The sequence below is a fragment of the Camelina sativa genome, chromosome 8 (genome assembly GCF_000633955.1).
Source record: "Camelina sativa cultivar DH55 chromosome 8, Cs, whole genome shotgun sequence".
Classification (NCBI taxonomy): Eukaryota; Viridiplantae; Streptophyta; class Magnoliopsida; order Brassicales; family Brassicaceae; genus Camelina; species Camelina sativa.
The window spans coordinates 17,158,425-17,179,926 of NC_025692.1; the positions used below are offsets into that span (position 1 = coordinate 17,158,425).

The window sequence follows — 21,502 nt, forward strand, 5'->3', positions numbered from 1 at the left end:
CTTCTTATTGATTTCAATAGAATAAGTACATATATATAGTAAAGGACAAAGCCCTAATACAATAGTTTCCTAAACCGACTTAGAATAAGAGAAGAAGGCCGATGGGCCTTGTGGACTTGGACATTGTATGGACCGGTTATGGAGATCCATCCTTAGTGATTTACAACACTCTCTCTTGGATGACATAACCGTGCAAATGCTAAGAGATCACCGTAATACGCTTGGGGACGCTGCCTCATTAAAACCTTACCAGGGAAACCCATTGGAACAAAACCATGGTGAAGGAAAAAGAGTACAGCACGTATTACTCCCCCTGTTCCAAGCATCACTAAAAGTCCTTAAGTCTCCACATCCCAATCTGGTGCATGAGCTTCTTGAACGTCGATGTCAGTAATGATTTGGTGAAGAGGTCGGCTGAATTGTCGCAGGATGGAACTTGCACCACTTGAACTTCTCCGGCCTTTTGTAGTTCATGTGTGAAGAAGAACTTAGGTAAAATGTGCTTCGTCTGATCTCCCTTGATATATCCTACCTTGAGCTATGCGATGCAAGCGGTATTGTCCTCATATATGATAGTCGCTTCCTTGTCATCGACCATGCCACAATCTGATCGGATGTGTTGTGTCATCGACCTCAACCAAACACACTCACGGCTGGCTTCATGCATAGCCAAAATCTCTGCATGATTAGATGAAGTGGCCGCAATGGTGTGCTTCATTGAACGCTATGAAATTGCTGTACCACCGTGCGTAAACACATGGCCGGTTTGAGACCTTGCATTATGTGAATCCGATAAATAACCTGCATCAGCAATACCAACTAAACCTTCTTTGTTATAGTTAGTATAAAATAAACCCACATCCAACGTTCCTTGTAGGTAACGCAATATATGTTTGATACCGTTCCAGTGCCTTTGGGTCGGACAAGAACTAAATCTTGCTAGGAGGTTCACGGTAAAACAAATGTCTGGTCTAGTGTGGCTAGCCAAGAACATTAACGCTCCTGTAGCACTGAGGTATGGCACTTCCGGACCGAGAATCTCTTCATCGTCCTTCTTTGGACCAAATGGATCACTGTCCAAATTTAGGCTTCTCACAACCATTAGGCTAGGCAATGGGTGAGCGTGGTCCATATTAAATCTCTTGAGTACATTTTCAGTATATGTCATTTGATGCACAAGGATTCTATCATTTATGTACTCAAACTGCAATCCCAAACAGAATTTAGTTTTACCTAGGTCTTTCATTTCAAACTCTTTCTTGAGATATTCAACTGTTTGGGCGATTTTCCCAGAGGTTCCTAGGATATTCAAATCATCCACATATACTGCTATGATTACAAACCCTTTGTTTGCAAACTTCTTTATAAAAATACATGGACTGATGGGATCATTCTTATAGCCCTCTTTGGCTAGGTACTCACTTAGTCTATTGTACCACATACGCCCACTTTGTTTCAGTCCATAAAGGGATTTGTTTAGCCTTATGCAATATTGTTTTCGAGAACCACTCTTATCTTTGAGCTCAATACCCTCTCGTAATCTCATATAAATTTCATTATCCAATGGACCATATAAATATGCGGTCACTACATCCATTAGCCGCAAGTCAAGTTATTCTCTTATTGCCAGACTTATTAAAAATCTAAAAGTCGTTGCATCCATCACAGGGGAGTATGTCTCCTCATAATCTATTCCTGGTATTTGAGAGAATCCTTGTGCTACAAGTCGTGCCTTATATCTCACGATTTCATTATTCTCATTTCTCTTCCTTACAAAGACCCGTTTGTGTCCAACTGGCTTTATATCGAATGGTGTCCTTAAGATCGGACCAAACACACGCCTTTTCTTTAATGAATTTAACTCCACGTCAATGGCTTCTTTCCATTTTAACCAATCTTTTTTTTGAGTGCACTCTAATATAGATGTGGGTTCATGATCCTCATTTATTTCAAGTGCTACCTTGTATGCAAATCTTTCATCAATGTCGACATCTTTTTGGTTCCATTGAATTCCAGACATGATATAATTTATTGAGATCTCATTATTATCAATACCTTCAGGACCTTGAGGTTCAGCGTCCCAAACCTCATTCGGTACCTTATTATTTGCCGTGACCATGTCTATGGTTTCTTTAACCTTGGTTTTATTTGCACCTTTCTTAGATTTTCGAGGGTTCTTATCTTTGGAACCTATTGGTATACCACGTTTCAAACGTGCCTTAGACTCTGTAGCAACTTGATTGTGTTCCTTTTGAACATCAATACGTACTGGTGCATTACAAGCTGGTATGTACGATTTTCTAACTCTCTTTAGGTCAACAAAGGAATCTGGCAATTGATTAGCTAGCTTTTGTAAATCTATAATCTTTTGGACCTCTGCCTCACATGCTAGAGTCCGAGGATCTTGCCAATTCAAAGATGTTTGATTCCATGATATTTCTTTGACCAGCTTGTTTGTCTCTCCACCCAACATAGGAAAATCGGATTCAGCAAACTGACAATCCGCGTATCTGGCCTTAAATAAATCACCTGTAGTTGGCTCTAGATACTTAATAATGGTGGGAGAATCATATCCAACATAGATTCCCATCCTCCTTTGAGGTCCCATCTTTGTTCTCTGTGGTGGAGCAATAGGTACATAAACGGCACACCCGAATGTCTTTAGATGGGATATGTCTGGCTCATGGCCCGTTAGTAATTGGGATGGCAAATATTTATGCTCACTAGATGGCCTGTTGCATATAATTTCTGATGCATGTAATACTGCGTGTCTCCAAGCCAACACAGGAAGCTTCGACCTCATGAGTAATGGTCGAGCAATCAATTGAATACGTTTAATAAAGGATTCAGCTAATCCATTCTGTGTATGTACATGTGCCACGGGATGTTCCACACTTACCCCCATGGACATACATTAATAATCATTAAGCGCTTGGGATGTAAATTCACCATCATTATCTAGACGTATAGTCTTAAGTGGAAAAACTCTTTAGTTACTTTGACTGGTGATGGCCTTATAATGAGTTTCCCTTGTGCACATGCTACACACGTGAGATTTTTAGGGATAACTCGTCTCTCTTTAAGAGTGTGCCCATTTGAATTCATAATTAGCTTACGCATCATGTTAGAACCTAGATGGCCAAGTCGGTCATGCCATAAAGTGAATTGTTCATTGAACATCTTGTTCATTGCCATATTAGCCTCTATCATATTAATTTTAGCATGGTAAAGACCAGTGGATAAAGCGGGTATAGTCTCTAGGACTTTCTTATGGCCTTGGGTGATTTCAGTAATATATAGGAACTCTTGGTTTCCTTCACCCATAGTTTCAACATGTAAACCATTCAAACGAATGTCTTTGAAACTCAATAGGCTCCTCTTTGAGCTGGGTGAATATAAGGCATCACTTATTTCAAGATGTGTGCCATTTGGTAAAAGTATATGGGCCTGGCCGTAGCCTTCAATTAAACTTGCTATACCCGTTATTGTGCTAATATTGGCATTTTTCAAATTGAGATTAACAAAATATCTCTTATCCTTCAAAATTGTGTGGCTTGATCCACTATCCACCACAAGTATGTTCTTGTCCTCAGCCATTTCTTGATATGGACAAGAATTATGTTTTAGACATAAAGAATAAAACAAACAAATATATATATTGAAGAAAATAAAATAATTGAATTTAAACCAAAATTATAATTAAAAATAATAATCCAATAAAATTCAAAGCATAAAACATAGAAATTAAATCAAGACAATTTTAAATTTAATTAAGCTCTCCTGGACGATCCGAAGTCTCATAATCCAATTGGTCATCATTCTCATGGTCAAAATCTCATTCACCATCGAGATGAACCAGGTTAGCTTCTGGATTCTTTTTCAAACTCTCTTGATAGATATCAATAAGGTTCTTAGATGTCTTGCACGTCTTAGCCCAATGGTTCCCCATACCACATCGGTGGCAAACCGATTTTCTTTTGTGTTGCGGTTTGAAAATTCGGCGGCCTCTACCCCGACCACGATCGAAGTCGGATCGGTTCCCACGGCCATAACCATCATAGTGGTTTCCTTGGCAATTGCCACAATCACCACGTCCTCTACCACGGCCACGGCTGTGATACTTGTCTCTCTGAACGTAGTTAGACTCTTTAGTTTCTTTAGGCTCTTTCTTGGTCATATCAACCTTATGGGCTTCTGGTAATGGGGCAGAACCAGGAGGTCTCATTTCACTGTTCATTAGCAATAACTCATTGTTTTGCTCAGAAAGTAGCAAACAAGAGATTAGATTTGCATATGTCTTAAAGCCCTTTTTACGATATTGTTGCTGAAGCAGTATGTTATTAGTGTGAAAGGTTGAGAATGTTTTCTCTAGCAAGTCTTTCTCAGTAACCTCCTTACCACATAGTTTCAAGATCGAGACTATCTTAAATAGCTCTGAATTATACTCATCCACAGATTTAAAATCTTGGATTCTTAGATTTTTCAAATCAAATTGAGCATTTGGTAGGAGCACCGTCTTTTGGTGTCCATATCTGTTTTTCAACTCTGTCCAAAGGTCAAGAGGATTCTCAATGGTAAGGTACTGGTTCTTGAGACTCTCAGCAAGATGATGGCGTATTAGCAAAATCGCCTTGTACCTACTCTTTTCAGTACAATCATTATCATCCTCAATGCACTCACATAGGTCCTTTGATTTCAGGGTAATTTTAGTGTCCAATGCCCATTATAAATAATTTTCTCCAGAGACATTAAGTGCAGTATATTGGAGATTGTTGATCTTGGACATCTATAAGATACAAAACATGCACCCGATTATTTTCATGCAGTATTTAAGACTGAACAATGCAATCGTTTTGGATTATGCCATGCAGTATTTAAGACCGAACCATGGAATTAATTTTGTCTAGGCCATGCGGTATTTAAGACCGAACCATAGAGTTAATTTCGTCTAGGCCATGCGGTATTTAAGACCGAACCATGCCAATTTTAGTAAATAATTTCTTGTCTTTTAATATATAGTTTTTGTCTTTTAATATATAGTTAATATATGCATGAAACAATCCTAGACAAAAAAATATAATCTAGCATGGACGAGGAAATATGCAAATAATTTTAGGTTTTCAAGTTTTCCTTTTCTCTAGATAATATTTCGTTTTCTAATTAGGATTAAGACAAAAGTTTTAGGAAAAATATTTTCTCTAGTTAGGATTTCTTTTTTCTTTGAATAGGATAATGACAAGAGTTTTAGGGAGATAGATTTCTCTTAGGGTTCCGATTTTAGGATTTAATTTTAAGGTTTCATGCAAGACATAGAACAATTCCGATTTTAAGGTTTGATTTTAAGATTTCATGCAGTCGTTTTTAAACAAGCAATCAATAACAATCGGCTTAGATAAGGCACAATCGGTTTAATTGCAAACAATCTAAACAATCCTAAAACCTCGTAGCAATCGAATTTTAAAGTTTTAGTGTTTTAGGGTTTTGATTTGTTGATTGTGTAATTGTAGATTTTAGGGTTCTAATATAATTTAGAGATCAGGTTTGATATATGTGTCCGATGAGTTCGATTTATTTACCTGACACCGTTTGGGGTTGACTGGAATTGATCCGGGAGCTAAAGACCTCGGATATACCTTGAGCTTGATCACGAACCTCGGACTAGTCACGAACAAAACTTGATCACGAACAGAATCTGACCACGAACGCGGATTGATCACGAACAGGAACCGATCGCCGAGCTTGAACGAATAAGAACTTATGTGCGGCGGCGGTTTAGAGTTTTAGGGTTAGGGGATTTTTCTCAGTTTGAACTTAGAGCAAACTCGTGCTGATAACGTGTTGTGAAAGTAGAGAAACTCGAAGGTTATATTCTCTCCTTCTTCTTATTGATTTCAATCGAATAAATACATATATATATATATATATAGTAAAGGACAAAGCCCTAATACAATAGTTTCCTAAACCGACTTAGAATAATAGAAGAAGGCCGATGGGCCTTGTGGACTTGGACATTGTATGGGCCGGTTATGGAGATCCATCCATAGTGATTTACAACAAAATGGTTATTTTGCGTGACGTTGGCCACTGGTCCGCAACAGGCCAGCAGCGCTTGCGGGATGACTTGCTAGTTAGGTAAAAAATCATGATCTAGCATATTGTGGCCAACTGATGGATGCTCGTTGGTTGTTTGTTTGGCCAATACTTCCATTTTGCCTTTTTCATATCTTTCTAGTCCAATCAAACCATTTTGAATCATAGTACTCCTAATGCATTACATAAAACTTAGGACTCTACAATATAAATGATGAAAAAGGACCTAAATGCAACAAATCAAACATCTTTCTTTACTTATCTAACTCTTTTCTAATCTTAATGATTCCTCTTTTTTTTTTTTTTTCTGTTCAAAACTTTTTCTTTTCTCTGTTCAAAACCTTATGATCCTTTAAACTTCTAATTTAGCATTTATATCATTTATCACTAAAATTTAGAAGTGATCAAGTCTCATTCTTGTCTCTAGAGTTTCTCTTGAATTAATATAGGGGCGAATCCGGGCGTAGCCCGGGTAAATTTGACATTTGATATTTTAGTATATTTTATTTTTATGAGACTCATGTGATGTTGTATTCAACATTTTAGTATAGAAAACATAGATGATTTTATTACAATTATTTATATTTTTTGTTTATGTTATTCATATTTAAAATTTTAACTCATGTTTAGTTTGTATTTGTATTCTTAAAATTATATGATTATATCTTTAACATTTGGGATCAATTATGTCTATGCTAATTATATATATCTAAGATATCACTCGTAAAATGAAATTTCAAAGGTTAAAGATACTTTTTAGTTTTAACAAAAAAAAAATTATTAGTGTTTACACATTTTAGTACTACTGTCACAACTCACAAACTTGGTTGCTTATTTTACAGGGAAAACGTCATATTTCCCCATCAAAACTATCGCATCGTACTAGATAGAGACAGAATTTTGACCTCGTCTTAAACTCTGCACAAATGTCTCTCATCCTATATCTCTCCAAATCCAAAATTTTATTCCTAAATCTCCCTTAATCCATAATTCTCATCAATTTCCACTTAAATATAGGTTTAATTGGTTTATTGGTTGTCTTACCAACTAACAAAAGTTGTAAACCGATTTCAACCTGATTTCGACCCGTTTATATAATTAAATCACCAATTCTTTTTTTTTTTAAATCTCTTTTCCCCATCTCGACGAACACTATATCATACTTCCATTAACGTTTAGCCAGATCATCCACATCAAATAACCCAGAGAAAAGAAGAAATAGACAAATACATTTAAACAAATATGACCAGATCTCAAAAGTGTTAAAGTTCGATACAAATAAAGATAAAGCAACTGTGAACTTCTAAAAGCCCAAAAAAAAAAATTCATCTTCTGCTTTTGAATGCTAATGAAGGCTGCTCGGATGAATGGTCCGTCCAACCCAGAAAATCTACTGCATCCAAGAAAAATCAAATAAACAATTCAACCAAATTGACATAAAAGATAAATCATAATTTCTGTATATAATGGAGATTCACGTGGTCCTTTTTATAGACGATTACAGCTCTAAAACTCTTAGTTGGGTTTATTCAAGTTCCGGTGATTGGAATCATGGTTCACTGAACCAAGAACACATCAAATCCGATTAGAGATGAATTACAAATTTTATTCAACTCCAAAATCAATTAAGAACACAAATGATTACTGGGATGTGGAAGTCACGACGACTTCTCTTGGCGCCAGTGGTGGATAAGTGAGAGTTTGGTAGGAAATTAGCTTATGTACCCACCTGAAACATATTGCCGCAATGCAAGAGAGGATGTTCATGATTTTAGAAAATGATGATTTTAGGGTTCTTAGATTTGACAATTTCTGATCAGGTTATAAAAATTCTTAGACCGGGTCGGGTTTGTAAGGTCAATCGGGTTTTTAATTATGTTTTATATCTGGTTTGACTGGTTTTCTAGCGGTTTAACTTGTAAATCGATTAAATAAAAAAATATGGAGAAGTAAATGAGAACTTTCCATCTGAGGAGATATAGATTGAGAGATATTATTTTTGGGATATTTTGTTTGGCAAAAAAAAAGGATATTTGAGATGAGATCAAAGTTTTAGCTGCATCTCATACGATGTGATAGTTTTATTGGGAAAATATGACGTTTTCCTATTTTATATGATTTATAGCTTTCAGATGCTCTAGCTAAATGCCTCATTTCTCCATATATAAATCTGTGTAATATAAGATTGTTTCTGTTTCTTTCACTATTTTTCTGTTTCTTTGTAATTATCTTATGTCTTATATATGTTTCTAGGGAGACGGAGAGTTGATCTATTCGAGTCCACGACCAAAAATATCTAGGCATAGATGTTTTTTTTTCTTTGGCTAAAGAAATCGTGAATCATCTTTTAAACTCGAAATCAACATTGAAGTATGATACTTCAAGTATCATATCACACACACTGATCAACCTTAATCCATAAATAGGTTTGTTTTTTTGAATTGAGACTTTTCTCTTTATTATTCTTTGAAAGTCTGACAAATAAATGTCTTTCTCTTTGCGTACTCATTTATGTTCCAAATTCCCGCTACATAACTATTGCATCAACATCAAATCGAAATAATCTATATTAACATTTTTGAAGTACATTTTGGTTTATGCCCTTTAAGATTTACTTATTTAATCAATTTTATTTACAACATTAACCCCTAACTATTTTCTTAAAATAACATTTTCTGGAAACTCAATTAATGGAACTATATTAATCGATCTAATTTTGTTTCCATAAATACTTGACAAAATCTATACATTTCGATGTTTCCAAACACAAACTCTACACATTTAATTTTTAAACAAGATTAAAATCTCCAAACTTATTTTAATCCCTTATCTATATATACATTTTTAAGTACATTTTGGATTATGCTCTTTTAGTTATAGTTATTTAAAAAAATATTTGCAATCTTAATCCCTAGAAAATTGCACAAGAATCCAATTACTAAAACTACTAAAATCGACCAATATGACCAATAATCTATATATATATTTTTAAGTACATTTTGGATTATGCCTTTTTAGTTATAGTTATTTAAAAAAATATTTGCAATCTTAATCCCTAGAAAATTGCACAAAAATCCAATTACTAAAACTACTAAAATCGACCAATATGGCCAATAATCACAATCTTTTTGGCTCCAAATCCTCAGCAAAACATTAATTAGAATATCATAACTACATCTTTGACTTATACAAATATGACAAATTGAAATCGTAGATTTACTACTAATATCGGAATATAACCTACACATATTCTTCATGATTAGCATATTCCATCAAATATTTCTAAATCCTACTCAACCATTCCAAAATTGTGAGATATTGAATATATTTTCAACTTGCTCACCAAGATCTACACTAACTCACATCTACACCATAAATACTTATTCACCACATCAAAAACGATAAACACAAGCACAACAAAAGTTACATAACTCTATTCGTCCTTGCGAAACCGTGCATGTGACGGGAAAATCCTTCACTCATTGTTACTCATGTTTCAAGAATAAACGGCAATGTGATTATTTGTTACTTCTTCTCTGTTTATTCTTGAAACTGATATTGTTACTTATTTTGTTTTCCTATTTTCTTCTCTGATATGGTTTGTTTTTGTACCACAGGGTGTTATCCATGCATCTGTAAACAAAATTTTTTTGATTTTACACCGCTCACTTTTAAAAGGTATTTTTTCTTCACTTTGGTTCATTACCAAACAATTATTTTATTAGAAAGAAGCATAGTAATGAAATCATATTTAATTATTTTTTCGACTCTAGGTGAATCATGTTTAATGGAGGATGCTTGGGGTTGGGGATGAAACGGCGGAGAAGAAGATAGACTTTGTCTTCTTTTATTTTTATTTTTTTTTTATTTTTAATCATTGAAAAGAAACGTTAAAACCTTTTTTACAACTATAAAGATTTTGTTTGTATAGACTTTCGGTAGAAATTTTTGCTTTACGTATTTTGATTGTAAAACTAAAATGTAGATTTAGTTGAGCTAATACTGAATTTAAATTAATAAATACACTTATTTTTACTTTAAATTAAGTAAACTATACATTATACAAACAATAATAGTATTCTCTTTAATAAAGACCAAATATTGGGTCCTACTGGTAACCATTAGAAGAACAAAAAGAAAAGGAATAAAAAGAACAATACAGAATGGAATAAACAGTTTTTGGGGAATGAAAGGAAAATCTGCAGTGAATGAACTAAATAGTAAATGGTAATCAAACAATAAAAATATATTTTTAAATATAGTAAATATTAAATAAATCAAATTCAATATTAATACTACTACTACTTCTAATGTATATACAATGAATTTTTCATTTTTTTTTTAAATTGTAAATTAAATTTTAGATATGTCATATTAAATATTAATATTTAACATTAACCTACAATACAATTTTAAAGGTAATTTATCTTTTTTGTAGTTTTTATTTACGATATAAACATGAGTCTTTTAAATTTATTTTACTATTCATATATGGTTTTCAAATAGCCTTAAGATTAGTTCAACATGAAATTCATATCAAAATTATTTTTTCTGTCAATACATTATGAAAATATGAAAATTATTATATTAGAAAATTGAATATTATTAATAAACTTATTTTTTATTTATTTTAAAATATAAAAACGAATTTTAATATTTGTTCTTTTTTCTGTTCTATTTGTTCCTCATCAATTTTGGAGAAGAACACTTTTGTTCTATTGTTCCTTATTTTTTTTAGAATGTAGAGGAATGCAAAGGAAAAATTATTACTATCAAATGGTAAAAAAATTGTGGAATAGAGAGGAATATCACATAATGTTGTCACCAATTGAAGCCATTATGTAAACAATGTTCCTTCGGATTGGCTTGTTTGAACCAATCTCGTATATTTTGTTGTCAAAAAAAAAAAAGACCAAATATTATTCTCATTAATTTTACATTATGCAAACAGTTATATTTTATAATTTTAAGTGTTTATACTGATATAAATTATAATATTTTTAAATATAAAAAAAACACTAAACATTAAAAATTAATAATTTTACTACTAAATTAAATACCGAAAAAATCTAACATTATAATAAATAAAACTAATTAATTGTCCCATGGTGTTTCTATGATTTGAAGTATATTTGGTGTTCTACGATTTAAGTTATCTATATTATTATTTTTGAAGTAAATTTTCTGTTATGCCCTTGAAGTTTTGGTTATTTAATTTGTTTTATTTACAACATTAACCCCTAACTATTTTCCTAAAATAACAATTCCTGGAAACTCATTTAATGGAACTATTTAAATCGAACTAATTTGATACATTTATTGTCATAAATAGCTTGACAACATCTATACATTTCGATTTTTCCAAAAACAGCTCTACGCATTAATGTTTTAATCCCATAAAAATCTCTAAACCTATTTTAATAGATCTTTAGAGACTGTATTATCTATTAAATTTAAATGACACAGCCGAGTTTGAGTAACAAATGATTATAATCGCAATAATTATTATAACGTTAATAAAGTTCATAAAAACGAGAACCCAACTTTAGAAACTCAATAATCGGGTATATTTAACTTTAGCATCAAGAAAAACATTTAATATAATATATATCGTGTTAAGAAACTGAATATTATTCTACAATAATGTTATCAACTCAAATAGGAAAACACTAAAATCTCTCTTTTATTACTATGAATAGTAAACTCCTTGCTCATCAAACATTTTCCATGTATAAATATCAACTTCACAAACGAAACACAATACACAACCAAAACCACTAATATGACGGTTTTGAAACACGGGTTAAACCACTAATATGACGGTTTGTTGTTATATAGCGGGACATGTTATTAACATGACGGTTTGAATTAACATTAGTATAAATATAAAATATTATTAATTCAGTTTTGAAACACGGGTTAAATGTTTCTTTAATTATTTGGTCAATACCACTAATATAAGAATATTAGACATTTTATATCAGGGTAATTTAACTAAAATTTTGTAAAACAGTTAAATTATTGGTAAAATTGTGACTTAATCTGACAATAGCTTATAAATTACATATTTATGTATTTATTTCCCCTATTATTGTTCTAATAATTGACAATCCAAACAAAATTATTATTTAATTAAACAAAACAAATTAAATATAAAAACAAAAAAAAATATTATTATTTTTTAAAAAATTGTTTCGCGGCGTACTGCGAGTTCAAATCTAGTTAGATTATCAAGAAAGGAGCACAAATACTCAATAATGATAGTCTAGTGTCTTTCTATGTTTATTTTGCTTATCTATGTTACATCTTGTCCTATGGTTAATAATTAATACTCGTCTTAGAAACTGTGGGGATTAACCATTGAAGCTATAATGTGAGTATTAATTAAGAGGCCAAATATCCTTTACTCATAGCGCAACAAATTGTTGAGTTGATGGCTCCCTTGTATTCCATTCTTGTTTGTACCATGAAATCTGAAGTCCCCTGTCTAAGTTATGTGCTAAGGCATACTATGTAGTTTCTTCCCATCTTTTTCCAACGATGCTACCAAAGGATGAATGAAAAACAGATTACGATGTAAGTTACATGTACGGTATGACTACGACCTATACTACGCAACCATCAAAACTGAAAAAAAGATATAGTAGCTAACATGAGAAATTGCATAGGTGGTTGTAAAAAGTGCAGGATCAACAATTGAGACACATTATGAGAGATAAGAAAAGTGAAAAGTATAGAAGGACATTTAAAAAAGATGAATTGAGTAAGGTTTCTGATTGTACATTTCATGTAGTGAAACACTTTCTTGCAAGGGATACAGAGACAACAACTACCACCAGTGGTGTTTTATGTTGCTTTGGCAGATTCAACAGCTCTCTATGCGTGGCATCCTCTTTCCTACATGCATAATCTTAAGCTATTTACCTATATTTATTTGGCACCTTTGTATTATTAAAAAATGAAATTGAAAGCAAACTGAAGTGATAAACAGCATAATGTTTCTCTCGCATTAGAATGATCGAAACTTCCAGTAAATGTTGAGATATGGACGCATAAAGCAAAAGCAGCAGCGGTTTTGCAATTAACAGAAGAAGAAATCTGCTCTACAATCACTGATCCAGATAGGTTATCCAAAATAAGGAAACTTCTTCGTTATGTGCTTACAAGTTGATGCAGTGGCAGAAGATTATGTCAACCGAAAACCATGGTGTCTTATGCTCTCAATGAAACTCACATCTACTTATATAAAAAAAACAATGCCAATTCTCATAAATACCACTGAAATAGGTATTTTTTTTTCCAAAAAATACCACAATTTAGTTTTTTTCCAAAATACCACTAAAATATAGTTTTTCTAAAATTACCAAAAAAATTGAAATAATCTTTTTATACTAAAAATTAATTCATAAATTCTAAATAGTAAATCTCACCCCTAAAAACTATACCCTAAAACTAAACTTGTCAACCCAAACCTAAATAAATATACGCCCTTAAAAATAATTTTTAATGCTTGTGGTATTTTTGGAAAAGAAAAAATTTCTGGTATTTTTGGAAAAAAAACTAAGAAAATATGTTTAGTGGTATTTTGAGAAATTTTTCAATAAAAAAAAAACAAACAGTTATATCCAAGTAGGTATTTTACGTTATTCTACCAATAATAAAAAGCATAAAAAAATCAACAGAGTAGATGTCATTAAATTAAATCAACTCCAAAATTAATTAAAACAAAACAAAATAACTAACAGTACTAATGGTCCTCCAATATATCCTAATACAAAAAAATAAAACTGATTATATTTTACAATTACATGACAGTAATAATAATAAAAAACCAGCTAAAAATAATAACAAAAGCCAGAACAACATAAAAAATAACCAATGAACATTTGTCAAAAAATATATTAATAATGATTTTTAATTACAAACAACACCATACAAAAATAATCTAAAAGTAATATAAAAAACAGAAAAAATCCCACGACGAGTTTTTAGTATGTTCTATTTCAGTTTCCAATTTCCATGTTTTTATTTTCCTTTCTCTTTTCATACTCTCAAATCACAAACCATGTAAATCAACATTCCAATTACGGTCAACTTTACTATTAAATTAAATCACAATTAATAAAATTGATTTCCATTAACTGCAGTTTATTGAATCCCAAAACATATATATGTAATGGATAGAACTATCTGATATTCCTAAACACGAATTTGAAAAGAATCATATTGGTTAATAACCTTATTAATCTTGTGCATGGCTCGGATCATCCTCTAGTACTTCGTTATTTAGAAATCTGTTTCAATGGCTTCCTTCTATTTTTTTTTTTTCATTTTAAGTGTATACACTCTAAATTATATATGAATATTAGGAATTCATCATTTTTACTTAATTAGAAAAAAGTTTTTGTAAAAGACGACCAAGTCTAAGGCTTTTAACAAATCAAATGAGTGGAAAGCTAAATCGGAATTTACGGAGATCGATAGCTTAATATAGTTTTTGTAATGTGTGATACACTCAATTTCTTATATATTATACTTTCTTCTTTCTTTTTAAGTTTTAAAACAAAATAAATTTTCAGAGTTTTTCTTTTTTTTTTCAAAAATTTAAACCATCTGTCAAAAAAAAAAAAATTATCAATCTAAAATGAAGACAAAATTTTTATTCTCATTCACCGTTCTGGCTCTCTTCCTCCTTTTTGTGATAGGTTTGTAATCATTTTAAATGTAACATATATTCTTTTTATGAGAACAAAAATATGAATACCTTACATGTTAAAAAAACTAATTTAACTATGGTATATAAAACGTTTTTTGGAATTTAATTGCATCATCTAATTATATTGTATCGGTTTAGCTCTTTATTTAAAATTCATACTAGACATAGAAAATTCATCTACAAATATTTTATGCTAGACATAGATAATTCATCTACAAATTTTTATGGTAGACCTAGACAACTGAAACCCAAATATATGTTTGAATTGAATCCTTCATTTATAAATATATATGTTGTCTTATTATTTCATAAAAAAATATTTTAATATAAATTGTTTCAGCATATTTCCATTGCTTTTCATCATCAATAATTGTGGTCTCGTGACACATAGATAATGTCAAGCCTATAAAAATATTTTGTTTAATAAATATCAGCATTTTGTAGTTTTTGGGTAAATTTATGTGACATTTTAAAAGTACCTCATTATAATTTTTTTTAATACATATGTATTATTCAAAAAATAATCAATGGATTTGATAATTATGTCAAGCTATATTTCTTTTTTACTATTTTTACTATTCCTCCATTTCTAATTACAGAAACTAAGATTTGATGTTTTATATTATAACAGTAACAGGAGTGGTTGGAGATGTAAAACCAAAAGTACAAAAGAAAAATATATGGTGCTCAAGGCCTTTACCTGATCAAAAACCTGGGAAATGTGTCATCAAAGAATGTGAGTCTAAATGTAGGGAGAAGTGGAAAGGGAATGGTACAGAGGCTTCATGTCGTCCCCAATGCAACTGCCGTTTTCGTTGCCCATGGCTTCAGGGCCAGGCCTGACAAATATGAGTGCTAAATTATTGATCTGACTGCAAATGTTGATTAAGAATTTAAGTTTTGACCTAACTTATTTCATTATGTAATTGTTGACCCTTAAAATTTTATGCTTTATTTTACCTTTTCCTAATTTTGTTTTTAATTTTTATATAAATATGAGTCTTACAAACCTTCTATATATCCTTAATTTTATTTCCTTGGCCCTCCAAAATTAAAGGCCTTGTACGATTTGTTTTGTGCTTATATCTATGCTGAAGGTCAGATTTGCATGGTGTGTATGTTTTTTTCCTTCTTCTTCTATCATTTATTTGGCCACAGCAGATTGATGCATTAACTTAATTCATTCTCTTTAAAGAGAGAAAACTCCAATGCCAAATGATATAGTGCTTGTTCTTTCATTTTTGTGGAATTATGGATGCCGCTAGAACTGGTTACTTCTTTTCTTCTGTTCAATAAAACTTACATCATCGATATATCGTATACTGATAGTGTACGTCTCATAATGCACGTCTTGGGGCATCAATACAATAAAAACTGGATGTGTTTCTTTCTAGTGTTGACACCTCAGCTCTTTAGTTGAAGGAGTAGTTGACACATCAGTTGAAACAGTTAGTTAATCAAATTATAATGATTAATACAACTCAATATTTTTGTCTAATAATAATCCTTCTCCATTCCACATTATTCCTTCTACTTTTTGTTACGGGTTCAGCCCAATTACAATGGTGTCCAAGAAAAACAGTAAAAGAACCCAAATTAACCTGCGTATGGCAACTGAGGAAGGTGACGAGCAACACACACTCAACACCATAGGAAAGAAAGAGAACATCGAAACCCTAATTGGATGTCATCCAAAGAAAAGAACAATAGTATCAAACCATGCTTGAAGCAAGTAAAGGCTATGGGTCTCTCATACTTGATGCTATGTTTCAGATTTGGCTGTCAAATTGAACCTTAATATTCCACTCTTTTTCTATGTAGAAATTTCATTTCTTTAGTTCTAAAACTCAAAGGAAGATTTAGATCAGACGAAGCTCCCAGCAAATCTAACGAGTCAACGACGATCCAACTTAGCCCCATAGTCCACCAACAAAGTGTGTGTTTAGACTCAGTAGGCGAGATCTGATCCTTGTCGCCATCAGAAAACTCTGAACCGTTGTTGTTATGAAACCTGGTGCTGGTGGGATCGTGGCGGTATCAAATCAAAAATATAGTGGTAGTAGTTCGAGTGAGTCAGCTGTGGAAAAGACTGTGTTTAAGATAAAATTGAAGTCTTTTGATGATTAGGCTAAGGGAGTCGAGAAGTTTTACAAATTTTGATTTAAAATAAGGTAGAACATTGGTGCAGAAGACTCTTGGATTTGAAAGTTAGATTATGCGGCATATTGCGGGTTTTATCTATAAAAAAAATTATAAAAACATGTTTTACCATGATTATCCTATGAATTATGATTTTAAATGTACAAAACAAAAAAAAATTATAACAAAAAAAACATATAAAAACAAACTCACAGCATAGCGCGGATACTAACCTAGTTTTTATAATATAGAATGTATTGCTGACAGTGCCAAAACACTAGTTTTTATTATTATTATTATTATTTGTTTATAAGTTTTATACCGTAAATTTTTACAATTCTATAGATAATGGTGCATATATGATATATATTAGTTTCTGTCTCGGATTTGAAATTTGAATTTTTTAAGGTTTGAGCATAAGATCTATTATAATGAGTATATAAACTAATAAAATGTTTATTGGAGTTTGTGGCCTAATGAGTGACTTGTTACCTGTACCAGTCCTCATTTTGAGCAAGTTGGAGACTTGGGGAGCCCATAAAAATGGAAATGCTTCTGTCTTACATGCATTACCCTCGTGCTCTATCTAATGCCCAGCTAGTTACAATGTAAGGTAGAGTACCTTTGCCTTGACCCTAGCTTTTAGATGTTATATATCTTCGTCCATGTACCCCTAGTTACCTTTATCATTACGAGGTGGGTTTGAACATTTCTCATCATCATGTTATCAAGTGCATTCCACCAAAAAGCTATTGCTTTGACATCGGTGTGATCTTAAATAAAATCTACCAGGACATTAAACCAATCCCAATTAACTTACGATCTCATGAGCAATACCAACTATTGTAAGTATAGCTCGAACAGTGGGCCTGTTAATAGAAAGAATGCCCAAGAAAACATGTGCCTACCAAAAGACTCCAAACCAAAGCTCACGAAGTTATAGAAAAACAATAGAACATAAACATGTGTAGACTGCCACGTGCATGTCAAAACCATTTCAGATGATAAAGCTGGCTAAGGTGCAATGCCTTTCAACGTGTGAGAGGTTTCTTATCTATTTGAAATTTATCAAGGTGAGGATTTTTCAGGGTGTACAACTTCATCTATGGAAAAGAGGCCAGGTGAGACGAGGCGTGGCTTTTGGATCCTCCCAACTTCCCATATCTTGCATCCCTTGTGCAACGTTGTCAAGTATGTGCATGCAGCCTTCGAGGACTAAGATTGACAAGGCTTTACTTGCTCTTTATTGGTTATTTTTACCTACAAAACAAAGTTATACCAAAGCTTCAATCGGTGACCACATTTTAGGAAAAGAACAAGGAGGAATGTGATATTCTTCTCTATTCCACAATTTTTTTACCATTTGATAGTAATAATTTTTCCTTTACATTCCTCTACATTCTAAAAAAAATAAAGAACAATAGAACAAAAGTGTTCCTCCCCAAAATTGATGAGGAACAAATATAACAGAAAAAAGAACAAATATTAAAATTCGTTTTTATATTTTAAAATAAATAAAAAATAAGTTTATTAATAATATTCAATTTTCTAATATAATAATTTTCATATTTTCATAATGTATTGACAGAAAAAATAATTTTGATATGAATTTCATGTTAAACTAATCTTAAGGCTATTTGAAAACCATATATGAATAGTAAAATAAATTTAAAAGACTCATGTTTATATCGTAAATAAAAACTAAAAAAAAATAAAATTACCTTTAAAATTGTATTGTAAGTTAATGTTAAATATTAATATTTAATATGACATATCTAAAATTTAATTTACAATTTTAAAAAAAAATGAAAAATTCATTGTATATACATTAGAAGTAGTAGTAGTATTAATATTGAATTTGATTTATTTAATATTTACTATATTTAAAAATATATTTTATTGTTTGGTTACTATTTACTATTTAGTTCATTCTCTGACAGATTTTCCTTTCATTCCTCAAAAACTGTTTATTCCATTTTGTATTGTTCTTTTTATTCCTTTCTTTTTGTTCTTCTAATGATTACCAGTAGGACTCCAAAAGATCGATAATAGATAGAACATTCACTTTTTTTTTATAGCATATATTTGGATGTTGAGTATCCTACAACTGTTAGTATGGTTAAGAATACCAGTGAAAAAGTTAGAAGAAACCTAAACATTGACAACATGATAATTATCCAAAATTAAAGCAGATGGATCACTAGTTGCTTATATCTGCTCCTTATCCCACATTACGTGTATGAACCTCATAATTCTTTCTTCCCTGAAGCATTCAACAGCAACATTACCGGCTGCATCACCACCAACCAATCTTCATAGCAAGTACACTCTATCAATGGGTTCTCTAAAAACACTTTCCCCTGTGGATCTTTTTCCGCGTGAGCTTCTGATAGCGGGTCGAAATACTAGTAATTCAAAAAATAAACTTAAGCTTCTATAAAAAAAAAAAAAAAAGAAATGTTGGCTGTGAGACACATCCAAATCAAAAAGCCTTCGGATAGCTTTTGTAAAGGAAGAACAGTGATAAGTTCTGCTCACAAAACAACTGTTTTCTTATCACCATCTTCCTCTTTAGCCTTCTTATTTGCTTGGTCTTCAAAGGCTCCGGGCAAATCTTTTCTCCGCTTATTTGTACTCAAACGAAGAAGCAAGCTCTTCTCTTTGTCAACATCACTCTGATGAGAATGTTTAATCTCAATGTCTCTACAACCCCAATTCCTAGCATCCTTTCCCTTACCATCCTCCTTCTCATCCCAACAAGGAAACTCCCTATACTGAAAACTAAACTTCTTAGGCACATAACCAGAACAACTCCAAAGCTGACGACTAAAAACAGACGAAACACATTCAAACAGAGCCAAATCACCACCAGGGACTCCTTGTACATGAACCCTTTCTTCAATTGGTATCTCTGAACAAGGCTTCAATATTGGAACAGTCTCACTCTGAGTCTGAGTAGATGATACATTATTCCCCATTCTAATTGATTTAGTAACCGGTGGTAACTTGGACAATTCCGTGTCATCGTTGTTCATGATCTTGCACTTGTGACAAACAAACAAATCGTCTCCTTTAACATAACGAGAACACCATGTGTGAACCCAAACACCACATTCATCACAATCAACCATCTCTTTACCATCATCAAAATCCACACCACAAACACAATCCACAGTCCATGATTCAGATACCCAATCCTCGTGTGGCTTCATATCAAATATCCCCAGGAAAATTAAAAAAAAAAACCCCTAAATTTCTCTGATTCTTTCAACCCAGAAATCGCCCTAAAGTTCGAAGCTTTATAGGAAAAAAAAACCCCAATTCGTCTATTCTCAACGACGATTTCTAGTATTTACGTGAAAGAGCTTGGAGATTCCCAGTAGAAGATAAACCTAAATTGAGGTAAATCTATGGTTCTTCTCGCTCCGATTTCTGAACGAAGAAGACGAAGATTCAACGGAAGATAAAAGAGGGATGATGATGAACTGTTTTCCACTATAGCGTTCATCGATCGGTAATGGGCTTTATTATCAAACTATGGGCCGGGATTAAAAGATAGATATTAAAAGAAACTAGGTTGTACCCGCGCTAGTGCGAGATTAGCTTTTTTAACGTTATTTTTTTTTGTCATATTTTTCTGTTTTGTTTTCTTTGATTCATAATTTAATATATGTTATTTGGAATCAATTCATAAGTTTTTGATAATTTCAATAGTATTTTTTATTAATACTATTTACATCAACATATGATAATTGAGTTTTTTATTTCATAAATTTAGTTTGTGAATAGATTTTAAATTTGATTACCAAATAAGTTTAGGGATTACAAACCATTAGTTATTGATTTGTTTCTCACTCACAAATCTTCTAGAACAGTAAGACATATTACTCTTTGATGTATACATTTTAAATGTTCTTGATGGATCTCTTAGAGTACGTTAAGTTTAGGCACTTTAACTTTTGTCTCATAAATCTGACATAAACCAAAGATGAAGCTTTTAAAATTTACTAAGATCGAAAAGGAAATAAAAAATGATAATTTTCACATATAGAGTTCTGGAAGTAGTAGTAAGTAACATGTATTGTACTAAACCTTGAAAAAGAAAACGTTCTAATCCAAAGCAGCAATTTGCTCAATATCATCTTCATTTAAGAACTAAGTCACCAAAGAAGAGGTGAGTTAATTTACACAAACACTAATATTTTTTCTTGAAGCAACCCAAAAAACTTGAATAAAAATGACATATTTACCTCGATTGGACATGCGATTCTAGAAGAAATTAATGAACTTTGTCATGTCCAAGTTGCTCTTTTGTGAATTTTTTTAATCTTTTGTATATAAGACGACAATTGTATGGTTAGGGAGGAGCTTACATGAGGAATTGATATCTCTATGTCTCTCTTCTCTTCTTCCTTCTTCTTCACATCACTATGCGTCTCTCTTTCTATTCTATCTTTTCAAATTTCTTTCCTGTCCTAATTTTTAACCTCGCCTCTTCTTCCAAAAAGTTCATGATATATAACCGGAGAATTTGATTGCACAATATGTAGATTTTGT

At 31.9% G+C, this 21,502-nt stretch overlaps 1 protein-coding gene across 1 annotated transcript; it reads right to left on the minus strand.

Moving 5' to 3' along the window:
- Nucleotides 18,997-20,435, minus strand: LOC104707344. Its single transcript, XM_010423671.2, has one exon. It carries the CDS (start codon nt 20,155-20,157, stop codon nt 19,480-19,482), a length of 678 nt encoding a protein of 225 aa, XP_010421973.1. The 5' UTR covers nt 20,158-20,435; the 3' UTR covers nt 18,997-19,479.

What these genes read in the sequence shown, in the direction of transcription:
- LOC104707344 (XM_010423671.2), bottom strand. Translation starts at nt 20,157, where the DNA reads ATGAAGCCACACGAGGATTGGGTATCTGAATCATGGACTGTGGATTGT.